A 12,698-nucleotide genomic window follows, 5' to 3' on the forward strand; every position below is an offset into this window, starting at 1 on the left:
TATACACTAAATAACAAAATAGTGTAGCTCTGCTCTTTATTACACAGACAGACAACCTACCTGCAGACAGAGGTAAGTGTTACCGCAACCCCAGTGTTACTATACGGCTGTGTAACTATGTAACAAACCACCTCACCACCTGATCCTGCCACATCCTATTGCCCCCATCAAAATTGCCCCATCATACTGCCACCATCATATTACCCCCATCCAAATTGCCCTATCCTATTGCCCCCATCAACACTGCCCCCATAAAAACTGCCCCATCCTATTGCCCCATAAAAACTGCCCCATCCTATTGCCCTCATCAAACTGCCCCATAAAATTGCCCAATCAAAACTGTCCCCACCAAAATTGCCTGCATCAAAACTGCCCCATCAAAACTGCTCCCATCAAAACTACCCCATCAAAACTGCCCCATCATACTGCCACCATCAAAATGGCCCCATCAAAACTGCCCCATAAAATTGCCCCATCAAAACTGCCCCATCCTATTGCCCTCATCAAACTGCCCCATCAAAACTGTCCCATAAAATTGCCCCTATCAAAACTGCCCCATCCTATTGCCCTATAATACTGCCTCCTTCAAATTGCCCCTATCAAAATTGCCTCATCAAAATTGCCCCTATCACAATTGCTCCATCATATTGCCTCCATCAAAATTGCCTCATCATATTACCCCCATCAAATTTCCCCCATGAAAATTGCCCTAACAAATTGCCCCCATCAAAATTGCCCCATCGTACTGATACCATCAAAACTGCCCCATCCTATAGCCCCATTCTACTGCCACCCTCAAAAGTGCCCTATCTTATTGCCCCATCAAAACTGCCCCATTAAACTGCCCCATTAAACTGCCCCAATCAAAACTGCCCTCATTCATCCTATTGCCCAATCAAAACTGCCCCATTCTATTGCCCCCATCAAAAGTGCCCCCTCATACTACCCCCATCAAATTGCCTTATCAAAACTGCCCCCATCAAAACAGCTCCATCAAAATTGCCCCCATCCTATTGCCCCAATAAAAATGCCCCATCCTATTGCCCTCATCAAACTTGCCCCCATCAAAATTGCTCCATTAACTGCCACCATGAAAACTGTCCCATAAAATTGCCCCATCAAAACTGCCCCCATCAAAACTGCCCCATGAAAGCTGCACCCATCTTATTGCCCCATCCTATTGCCTCATGAAAATTGTCCCATCAAAACTGCCCCCTCCTATTCCTGTATTATAAATGATTAGTAATGGTATGTCCCCTCCCCCCGGGCTCTGTATGTAATCAGAGCTGAGATGTTCCAGCCCCTCCCCCACAACCCATCACTGTGTATAAGAAGCTTTGGTCACCATGGCAACAAAAGCCTAGTTGCCCTTTTTATAAATGGCTGCCGCCCTGCATGACGTAATTTCCGGTTTACAAATAACGGGATGGTACGGCCCGGCGATGCCGATCAATGAGACAAGTCTCCCAGGAGGCATTGCAGAGCAGAAATGACAAGCTCCGCCCCCGGGGAGGGGGAAGGGAAGATTTCAATCTGAAATATAAAATAAATATAAATGTCATTGGATGTGCCTACTTCTGCCCCTCCCTGCAAAAACATTTCATTTTCTAAGACCCCGCCCACTGATTATTCATTGGATGCGTCTACTTCTGTCCCTCCCTGGAAGAAAAATGTATTCCCTAAGACCCCGCCCACTGATTAGTCATTGGATGTGTCTACTTCTGCCCCTCCCTAGAAGAAAATGTTATTCTCGAAGACTCCGCCCACTGATTATTCATTGGATGTGTCTACTTCTGCCCCTCCCTGGAAGAACATTTCACCTCTTTCATTCTTCTCCCTCCAGTGTTTGTGAATGTAAAGGGACATTACGGTGCTGTGATGATCTTTGCTCCGTTATCTCCATTAACCAAACTCTGACCGATCTGGTGATATCATTGGATGATGATGATGATAATGATGAGGAGGAGGATGATGATGACGATGATGATGATGATGACGATGATGGTGATGATGATGACGATGATGACGATGATGACGATGATGATGACGATGACAATGACGATGATGATGATGATGATGATGATGATGATGAGAAGATGTTGGAGTCAGAAGTGATACGATGTTGTGAGGTCCTCCGGAATGCCGGCTTCTCTGTGGATAGAAGGGAAGATCTGTTCTATTGGAGGTAACACACATACTAAGTCTTAGAATGTGAATAGTAAAATGTAGACAACATTGGATGGTGATGAGATGATGGAGGTGGGACGTTGTTGGGAGGTCTTCTGACACCCGGGCTGCACTGTAATGAAAATGGAAGGACGGGTGACAAACATTCTATACAATTTCTGTAGAACCCATTGGAGGTCTCTGTAGTTCTACAGATAATGAGAGAGATGATTGAGATTTCCTGGGCCAGTCACAGATTTCCCAGATGATGGAGAATTTATTCCTCATCCCAAGTTTTATCATTACAGATGGGGGATGGGGAAAATCAGATCCACCAATAATAATCTTAGTCAGGTCCTACAATCTTCCACAAGGTTTTACCTTTACAGAAAAATAACCCCCCATCCTCCGTGATCCATCCAATGTGTCAGTATAACTGAGCCAATCAGATGTGTGTTCTCAGCCTGTACACATGACAGCCCAGCACACCAGTCATACAGTCTGCTATCCCAATGGTTGGATGGACATGAGTGTGTGGCCCCTGTCATGGTGAGGGCCCCTCACTTTTCCATCATTTCTTACAGAGCACAGTATGAGCCCCCCTCCATCATCACAGCAACATTTCCTCCTCTAACACTCTCATTTTATTCTTCTATGAAGGGGTGAAGGAGGTTGGATTGTATCTATATGCAGATGAAGATAAGAAGATGGTGTGTGGGAGCTCCTCACCCTCTCAGGTAATACACGGATCCGGATATGAAGAGAATGTCCGGAATGGAATGATATCAGAGTAAAGTCATATGAACTTTCAGCTTTTATTTTCTCTTTCTGATCCTTAAATATAGAATTCCAGTAATAGTAATCTTTGTGTTCTTTTCCTCTTCTAAATGGTGTCATTTCTGCTCAGTATTGCCCACTTCCTGTGTTGTTGTGTGACCGGTGCCCCCTTCACAGCACTGATAGGGGCACCCACGCATGTGCGCTCCCATCTATTGTACTACAAGCCTGCGGTGACACACTGGCTGCACCGCACATCAGATCACCGCTACAGCTCCGCCTCCATTGTCATCTGATTGGAGCCCTGCCTCTGCCCCACCTCCTCTCTATGAGTGACAGCGGCCCCCACACATTCTATGTGACCCATCCCACTGCAGCGCATTACGTGTCACCCATTCCACTGCAGAGCATTACGTGTCACCCATCCCACTGCAGATCATTACATATCACCCATCCCACTGCAGAGCATTATGTGTCACCCATCCCTCTGCAGAGCATTACATGTCACCCATCCCACTGCAGAGCATTACAGGTCACCCATCCCACTGCAGAGTATTACAGATCACCCATCCCACTACAGAGCATTACGTATCACCCATCCCACTGCAGAGCATTATGTGTCACCCATCCCATTGCAGAGCATTACGCGTCACCCATCCCACTGCAGAGCATTACATGTCACCCATCCTATTGCAGAGCATTATGTGTCACCCAACCCACTGCAGTGCATTACATGTCACCCAACCCACTGCAGAGCATTACATGTCACCCATCCCACTGCAGAGCATTACGTGTCACCCATCCCACTGCAGAGCATTACGTATCACCCATCCCACTGCAGAGCATAACGTATCACCCATCCCACTGAAGAGCATTACATATCACCCATCCCACTGCAGAGAATTATGTGTCACCTATCCCACAGCAGAGCATTACATGTCACCCATCCCATTGCAGAGCATTATGTGTCACCCAACCCACTGCAGAGCATTACATGTCACCCAACCCACTGCAAAGCATTACATTTCACCAATTATGGCGGGCAGAAGAAAATATTACAGCGCACACATGGAAAAAAGACATTTACCTCCAGCAAGGCTAGTTTAAAACACCTAAACATTTTCAAAAAACATTATCAAAAAATATGGGGATTTGGTCACACCATATTGCTATATGGTGCTAAGCCCACTTACTGGGACAAGTACCCCATAATCAGTGGGTCCTACACTATCAATGGAGTGGGAGAACCTGCATCTCTGAACCATGAGAGCTACACTCTTCTAAATGGGAGAATCATAAGGTCTCCACCCATGACACAAGTGGACACTAATGAGAGGTACTTTAGTAAGGGAGTGAGGTGCTCCGCACCCAAAGGGATTTGGTCAGAATCCATACAATATACAAACAAGATATTTGGGGGGCACACTCTAAAAGATGCATTAAAGATGGTGCAGCCATAAGACCATACAGTAGCATATAGCAATATGGTGTGACCAAATCCCCATATTTTTTGATAATGTTTTTTGAAAATGTTTAGGTGTTTTAAACTAGCCTTGCTGGAGGTAAATGTCTTTTTTCCATGTGTGCGCTGTAATATTTTCTTCTACTGTATGGTCTTATGGCTGCACCATCTTTAATGCATCTTTTAGAGTGTGCCCCCCAAATATCTTGTTTGTATATTATGGCGGGCAGATCAGGCACTTTTGACACTATTTTGGGACGATTGACAATTATACAGTGATCAGAGATACAAATAGATTACTGTATAAATGTCACTGGCAGGGAAGGGGTTAAACACTAGGAGGTGATCAAGGGGTTAAGTGTGTTCCCTGGATGTGTTCTAACTGTATGGGGGATGGGCTCACTACAATATGACAGAGATCACTGCTCCCGATCACTGGGAGCAGTAGATCCCTGTCATGTTGCTAGGCAGAACAGGGAAATGCCTTGTTTCCCCGTTCAGCCTCTCCTCACCACAATCCGCAATTCCTGCCGGCGAATATCGAGTTTGCAGGACCCGCAGGCACACTCCTAAGGTGGGCATGTGCCCACTAGGTGGCATATTCAATGAGATGTATGTGTACGTCCCTTTGCCTGTCCGTTCCATTCTGCCAATGTAAATGTGGTGTGCGGCGGTTGGCATGTGGATAAATATAGTGCTGGGGGGGTCTCCTTAGTCTGCCTGTAAATTGGCCCATCTGTACCCTGTATAGAACCTGCTGCAGCAAAACTGACATTTATAAAAGAAAGCTTTCAGGAAAAACTATTTAGATGTCAATTTTTTTTCTTTATAAATAATGGCTTGGGGGGCCAGTCTGTATGATGAGGTCACAATGTAGTGCACTGGGAACAAGATTAGAGATTTGTTGGATAAATTCTGGTGTCTCTTTGGCAGACTTTGGTGCTCTTGCCAATAGGCTGAGTGGTGGGAGGTTAAATACCTTGTCAAGCATGTGGTACCAAAATGGTTGGTGTTTTTGCCACGCTTGATGAGCCTGAGACAAAGTTTCAAATTGAAAGTGCGATCGGCTGCACATGTACTAAAAAAGGTCCAGACAGCTGAGCTGTGGGAAGTGGGCCGGGAGATGACAGCTCCACAATGTGATGGAATAGGGGGGCTGCTCTCTACTCTTCCATGATGGCTGCCTCATTGGGGTTGTGCCTCACCCTCACTTTCCTCCTCTGCTCTATCCGGCATCCAAGTCACGTCAGTGACCTCATCATCATCTCCTCCATCCTCATTACCACCGGAGACAACTTGGCAAATACACATGACATACACATATATATGTATTGATGAAACATTTCATGGAATGTATACAATGTAATATCTCTGTGTAATTGTACAATTATCTCTTGTTGACGGCCAGAGATTTGTCTGGTGATTTTCCCCGGTGTTGGGTCTGCTGGACCTCTTCCATGTATAGAGGATGTCCTCACCGACACCTCGGATTTCTCTGCAACCCTCTAAAAGAAAGTCTTTAGGGTTTCCTTCATAGAATTATCTGAATTTTTAGTATAACACGTATTTTTAGAGAACATATATACACATACATATAGATTTTAATACAATTTTTGTTTGTCACATACTTATATCTTTTATATACTTAAAGTTTCCTGATTACACATTATGGTCTAGGTTACACCCACCGCTGGTTAATCCATCAGCTGTGAGTGTTTCTCAGTCGGCAGATGCCTGCTTTAAATAGCTCCTTGCTTCTCCCCTACCTTACACTTGAAAAAGGAGCGCGCCTGTGCCGTACGGACCTTGCGCAAGCTCGGAAACGGGTTGTGTTATTCCCCACCAATATACATCACCAGCCACTTCCTGGGTTGCTGCTCCGCTCCTCTGTGCAGACAGACTGTGTTCCATCCTGGCTTCCCGTCAGATTGCGGCATAGGCTTAGGGGGGTCCTGGGAATCGATGATTGTCCTCTTACCTTCCCACTTTGGAATGTACCCTCTTGCTGCACATACCGTATTTAAATGTAAGTGGATACTTTTATTTGTCAATTGTTAATAAATCAACCTACTTAGCGGCACTCCTCTCCTTTTGTATTTTGTCTTTGATGGATCTGAGCTGACTTCACACTTCACTCCAGAGAAGAGCTGCCCTTAATGAACTTTGCATACAGTGTCCCACAAGATAAATTTCATATCCGGTGTCTTGCACATACTGTTTATTCCTTATGGTTTTTTCCCTGAACTATGGACTGCTTCCCAGCACCTATCAATGTCGATTAACATCTCTCATGCTACACCGGTATTCATATTGCATATGACTTTTTTATGACTTTTTAATTATATTTTTTTATTTTAATTGCTTCACTGCCTCTGAGCGCCAGTTTATCTTGTCTCTAAAGGAAAGTCTTCTACTCTTCATGGATATAATGGTCGCCTCCCATTGTGAATTCCCTCTTCTGTAGGATTCCGCACTTTCCAATATTATCAATACTTACTATGATGATGATGAGGATCCGACTCATTATTAGGACTCGTTCATGGTGGGAAAAAGACATTTTCTCAATAAAAGCTGACCGGTGACCCCGCCCCCCTCTGATGCACTGTGACTTGATGGGACTTCCCTTTGACATCACGGGGAATGCCACAGGGAAGTCCCGTCATGTCCCGTGCATCAGAGGGGGGCGGGGTCACCATGTGGCCCCGCCCCCCGTTATTTAAGAACTGTCAGACGAGGAGCGCCGTCACACAGCGGGAGCCTCCCTCCATGCCAGCATGGGTGCGGAGCGGCCCGGAGAAGAAAATGAAGAAGAGAAGAAGAGAAGAAAAGAAGAAGAGAAGAGCGGGAGCCTCCCCCCATGCCATGGGTGTGGAGCGGCCCGAGGAGAAGAAGATAGAAGACGCCGCGGAGGAGATGCTGGACGAGAATGATGGAGGAAGAACCAGAAGATGAAGGAAGATAGAAGAAAGAAGAAGCATTTAAATAAAGGAATTGTCAAAAACTGTCTCTTGTCATTTTTAACATTTTTGACAGTTTTTTAGTGAAATGGTAGGGGTAAGTACCCCCTTACCATTTCACACAGGGGGGGGCCGGGATCTGGGGGTCCCCTTGTTAAAGGGGGCTTCCAGATTCTGATAAGCCCCCCGCCCGCAGACCCCCACAACCACCGGCCAGGGTTGTGGGGATGAGGCCCTTGTCCTCATCAACATGGGGACAAGGTGTTTTGGGGGACTACTCCAAAGCACCCTCCCAATGTTGAGGGCATGTGGCCTGGTACGGTTCAGGAGGGGGGGGCGCACGCTTGTCCCCCCCTCTTTTCCTGCGGCCTGCCAGGTTGCGTGTTCGGATAAGGGTCTGGTATGGATTTTTGGGGGGACCCCACGCCATTTTTTTAAAAAAAATTTGGCGCGGGGTTCCCCTTAAAATCCATACCAGACCTGAAGGGTCTGGTATGGAATTTAGGGGGAACCCCACGTCATTTTTTTTTTCAATTTTGGCCGGGGTTTCCCTTAATATCCATACCAGATCTGAAGGGCCTGGTATGGAATTTAGGGGGACTCCCACGTCATTTTTTTTTTAATTTTGGTTCGGGGTTCCCCTTTGGGGAATTCCCATGCCGTTTTTATCAATGAACTTCTATGTGTATTGTCGGCAATGCAATAGCCGCGGGTAGTTTTAAATGAGTTTTTTCCTTCAAAATGTCATTTTGCTGTCAGACTGTTCTAAACACAGGAAACATGCGCCCCTTTACAGGCATACTATAGACACCCCCCAGGTACGAAATTTAAAGGGATATTACACTTTTATTGTTTGACTTTAAGCATTATTAAAATCACTGCTCCTGAAAAAACGGCCATTTTTAAAACTTTTTTTGCATTGATCCATGTCCCCTGGGGCAGGACCCAGGTCCCCAAACACTTTTTATGACAATAACTTGCATATTAGCCTTTAAAATTAGCACTTTTGATTATTCATGTTTGTGTCCCATAGACTTTAGCGGTGTTCGCGTGTTCGAACGAACTTTTTTCCTGTTCGCATGTTCTGGTGCGAACCGAACAGGGGGGTGTTCGGCTCATCCCTAGTGAGGTGTAGTCTTCTCAGATGGAGGGAATGGTATTGGGTGAGGTGAAGTGAGGTGGGCTCTCCTCAGGTGGAGGGGATTAGATTGGGTGAGGTGTGATCTCCTCAGGTGGAGGCAAAAGTATGTGCTGCCCCCCCCCCCAATGAGCTCAGGTGTTCCCAGTGCTAATCCACCATCATACAAAGACATTGTGGACAGTTACATAGTTACGTAGTTACATAGTAGGTGAGGTTGAAAAAAGACACAAGTCCATCAAGTCCAACCTATGTGTGTGATTATGTGTCAGTATTACATTATATATCCCTGTATGTTGCGGTCATTCAGGTGATTATCTAATAGTTTCTTGAAGCTATCAATGCTCCCCGCTGAGACCACCGCCTGTGGAAGGGAATTCCACATCCTTGCCGCTCTTACAGTAAAGAACCCTCTACGTAGTTTAAGGTTAAACCTCTTTTCTTCTAATTGTAATGAGTGGCCACGAGTCTTATTAAACTCTCTTCTGCGAAAAAGTTTTATCCCTATCGTGGGGTTACCAGTACAGTATTTATAAATTGAAATCATATCCCCTCTCAAGCATCTCTTCTCCAGAGAGAATAAGTTCAGTGCTCACAACCTTTCCTCATAACTAATATCCTCCAGACCCTTTATTAGCTTTGTTGCACTTTATTGTACCCGCTCCATTTCCAGTACATCCTTCCTGAGGACTGGTGCCCAGAACTGGACAGCATACTCCAGGTGCGGCCGGACCAGAGTCTTGTAGAGCGGGAGAATTATCGTTTTATCTCTTGCGTTGATCCCCCTTTTAATGCATGCCAATATTCTGTTTGCTTTGTTAGCAGCAGCTTGGATGCCATTGCTGAGCCTATCATCTACTAGGACCCCCAGGTCCTTTTCCATCCTAGATTCCCCCAGAGTATAGATTGCATTCATATTTTTGCCACCCAAATGCATTATTTTACATTTTTTTACATTGAACCTCATTTGCCATGTAGTCGCCCACCCCATTAATTTGTTCAGGTCTTTTTGCAAGGTTTCCACATCCTGCGGATAAGTTATTGCCCTGCTTAGCTTAGTATCGTCTGCAAATACAGAGATTGAACTGTTTATCCCATCCTCCAGGTCGTTTATAAACAAATTAAATAGGATTGGTCCCAGCACAGAACCCTGGGGAACCCCACTACCCACCCCTGACCATTCTGAATACTCCCCATTTATCACCACCCTCTGAACTCGCCCCTGTAGCCAGTTTTCAATCCATGTACTCACCCTATGGTCCATGCCAACGGACCTTATTTTGTACAGTAAACGTTTATGGGGAACTGTGTCAAATGCTTTTGCAAAATCCAGATATACCACGTCTACGGGCCTTCCTTTATCTAGATGGCAACTCACCTCCTCATAGAAGGTTAATAGATTGGTTTGGCAAGAACGATTCTTCATGAATCCATGCTGATTACTGCTAATGACTCTGTTCTTATTACTAAAATCTTGTATATAGTCCCTTATCATCCCCTCCAAGAGTTTACATACTATTGATGTTAGGCTAACTGGTCTGTAATTCCCAGGGATGTATTTTGGGCCCTTTTTAAATATTGGTGCTACATTGGCTTTTCTCCAATCAGCTGGTACCATTCCAGTCAATAGACTGTAAAAATTAGGAACAACGGTCTGGCAATCACTTGACTGAGTTCCCTAAGTACCCTCGGATGCAAGCCATCTGGTCCCGGTGATTTATTAATGTTAAGTTTCTCAAGTCTAACTTTAATTCTGTCCTCTGTTAACCATGGAGGTGCTTCCTGTGTTGTGTCATGAGGTTAAACACTGCAGTTTTGGTTACTGAAGCCCCCCGATTGACTCGTGAAGACTAAGGAGAAGAATAAATTCAATACCTTCGCCATCTCCCCATCCTTTGTAACCAGATGTCCTTCCTCATTCTTTATGGGGCCAATATGGTCTGTTCTCCCTTTTTGACTGTTTACATACTTAAAGAATTTCTTGGGATTTTTTTTTGCTCTCCTCCACTATGTGTCTTTCATGTTCTATCTTAGCCATCCTAATTGCACCCTTACATTTCTTATTGCATTCTTTATAAAGTCTGAATGCTGAGGATGATCCCTCAACCTCATATTTTTTTAAGGCCTTCTCCTTTGCTTTTATATGCATTTTTACATTGGAATTAAGCCATCCATGATTTTTGCTCGCTCTTTTAAATTTATTACCCAATGGGATACATTGGCTAATGCCCTTATTTAATATGCTCTTAAAGCAAACCCATCTCTCCTCCATATTCTTTGTTCCTAATATTTTCTCCCAATTTATTCCTTTTAGCAAAGTTTGTAGTTTAGAGAAGTTGGCTCTTTTGAAATTCAGTGTCTCAGTGTTCCCTTCATGTTTGCTATTTGTGTGATTTATACTGAAACTAATTGACCTGTGATCGCTGTTCCCTAAATTGTCCCGTATTTCCACATCCGTGATCAGGTCTGTATTGTTGGTAATCAGTAGATCCAGTAATGTTTTATTTCTAGTTGGTGCGTCTACCATCTGACCCATAAAATTGTCCTGCAAGACATTAAGGAACTGGCAAGCCTTAAATAAACGCGCGGTTCCCTCCGCCCAGTCTATGTCTGGATAATTAAAATCCCCCATTATGATAACACTTCCCATCCTTGCTGCTAATACAATTTGTGATAGGAGATCCGTTTCCACTTCCTCCCTCAGGTTAGGGGGCCTATAGCATACTCCCAGTATTATTTTCCCCTTAGCTTCATCCCTTTGGAGCTCTACCCATAAGGATTCCACCTCCTCTCTAGCTCCCTCAGTGATGTCATCTCTCACATTCGCTTGTACATTATTCTTGATATATAGGCATACCCCTCCCCCTTTTTTACCCTCTCTATCCTTGCGGTATAGGGTATACCCTTGAATGTTTGCCAGCCAATCATGAGAGCTGTTGAACCAAGTCTCTGAAATTCCCACAAAATCCAAATCCTCCTTGTACAACAGTATCTCTAGTTCACCCATCTTGTCCACCATGCTCCTGGCATTAGTGAACATGCCACATAGTTTAGACCGGTCGCATATTGTCCTCGTATTGGGTGTTTCGAGATTGCAACTAGGACTTGCTACTATACTCACCTTGTGTTTTTGTGCTTTGGTTAACCTACCACTAATGCCCCCAATACTACCCTCTGGAATATCTTCCACGCTAGCTATCTTTGTCTCTGGACCCTCCCCCCCATCGCCTAGTTTAAAAACCCCTCTAACTTTTTGGCCATCTTCATTCCCAGCAGATCTGCACCCTCCTCATTTAGGTGCAGTCCGTCCCTTCTATAGTACCGGTTACCGACTGAGAAGTCGGCCCAGTCCTCCAGAAACCCAAACCCCTCCTTACTACACCAGCTCTTCAGCCACTTGTTTACTTCCCTAATCTCCCTCTGCCTTTCTGGTGTGGCTTGATGTACCGGTAGTATTCCTGAGAATACTACCTTGGAGGTCCTTTTCCTCAATTTAGCTCCTAAGTCCCTAAAATCGTTCTTTAGGACACTCCATCTGCCTCTGACTTTGTCATTGGTGCCAACGTGTACCATGACAGCCGGGTCTTCCCCAGCCCCTCCCAGTAATCTGTCTACAAGATCCGTGATGTGCCGAACCCGAGCGCCCGGTAGACAACATACTGTTCGGCGCTTCAGGTCTTGGTTACAGATTGCCCTCTCTGTCCCCTCCTGACTGTCACCCATCTACTCTTTGCTAGTGCCTTAACCTCTTTGTCTCCACTCGCCTCTGTGCTGGCCCCTTCTGGCACCTGCCATGTACGTTCCTGGCTCTCCTTTAGTATGGAGGGACTTCTCAGTGCTGACAGTTGCTTCCCCAGATTCAGAACCTGGGCTTCCAGGGAAACAATGGACTTACATTTTGCACAGCAGTATTGGCCCTCGATCGGATGATCAAGGAACGCATACATGAAGCAAGATGTACAAAGAGTCGCCTCTCCACACCCGCCGGGCATCGTACCTATTAAATTTAGTGAGGATTTGGGGATTTAACCTGTCCAAATTTCCTAACAGCTAGCTTCCTGGCACTAATACTCAAGACAATACACAGGACAATACACAGGTACTCACAGACCTACGTGCACGCACAATACTCAAGTATACAGTACACAATACACAAGTACTAACGATCCACACACACTACTCAGACAACACTCAGGTA

The 12,698-nt window shown here is 45.2% G+C and overlaps 1 protein-coding gene across 4 annotated transcripts in view; it reads left to right on the forward strand.

Annotated features, from left to right (window-relative positions):
* Nucleotides 1-12,698, forward strand: part of LOC141133862 (NACHT, LRR and PYD domains-containing protein 3-like) — a 221,198-nt gene that overhangs the window by 169,332 nt on the left and 39,168 nt on the right. For 3 of the 4 annotated variants that reach the window (XM_073623442.1, XM_073623445.1, XM_073623444.1), the window contains 2 exons: nt 1,844-2,185; nt 2,827-2,903. In XM_073623442.1, the coding sequence (XP_073479543.1) occupies nt 1,844-2,185; nt 2,827-2,863 (379 nt within the window). In that variant the 3' untranslated portion in view covers nt 2,864-2,903. Of the gene's footprint in view, nt 1-1,843; nt 2,186-2,826; nt 3,029-12,698 lie in introns of those variants that run through there. The other variant, XM_073623443.1, reaches the window with a different exon arrangement.

Source organism: Aquarana catesbeiana, linkage group LG03 (assembly GCF_042186555.1).
Source record: "Aquarana catesbeiana isolate 2022-GZ linkage group LG03, ASM4218655v1, whole genome shotgun sequence".
In the NCBI taxonomy this organism is placed as follows: Eukaryota; Metazoa; Chordata; class Amphibia; order Anura; family Ranidae; genus Aquarana; species Aquarana catesbeiana.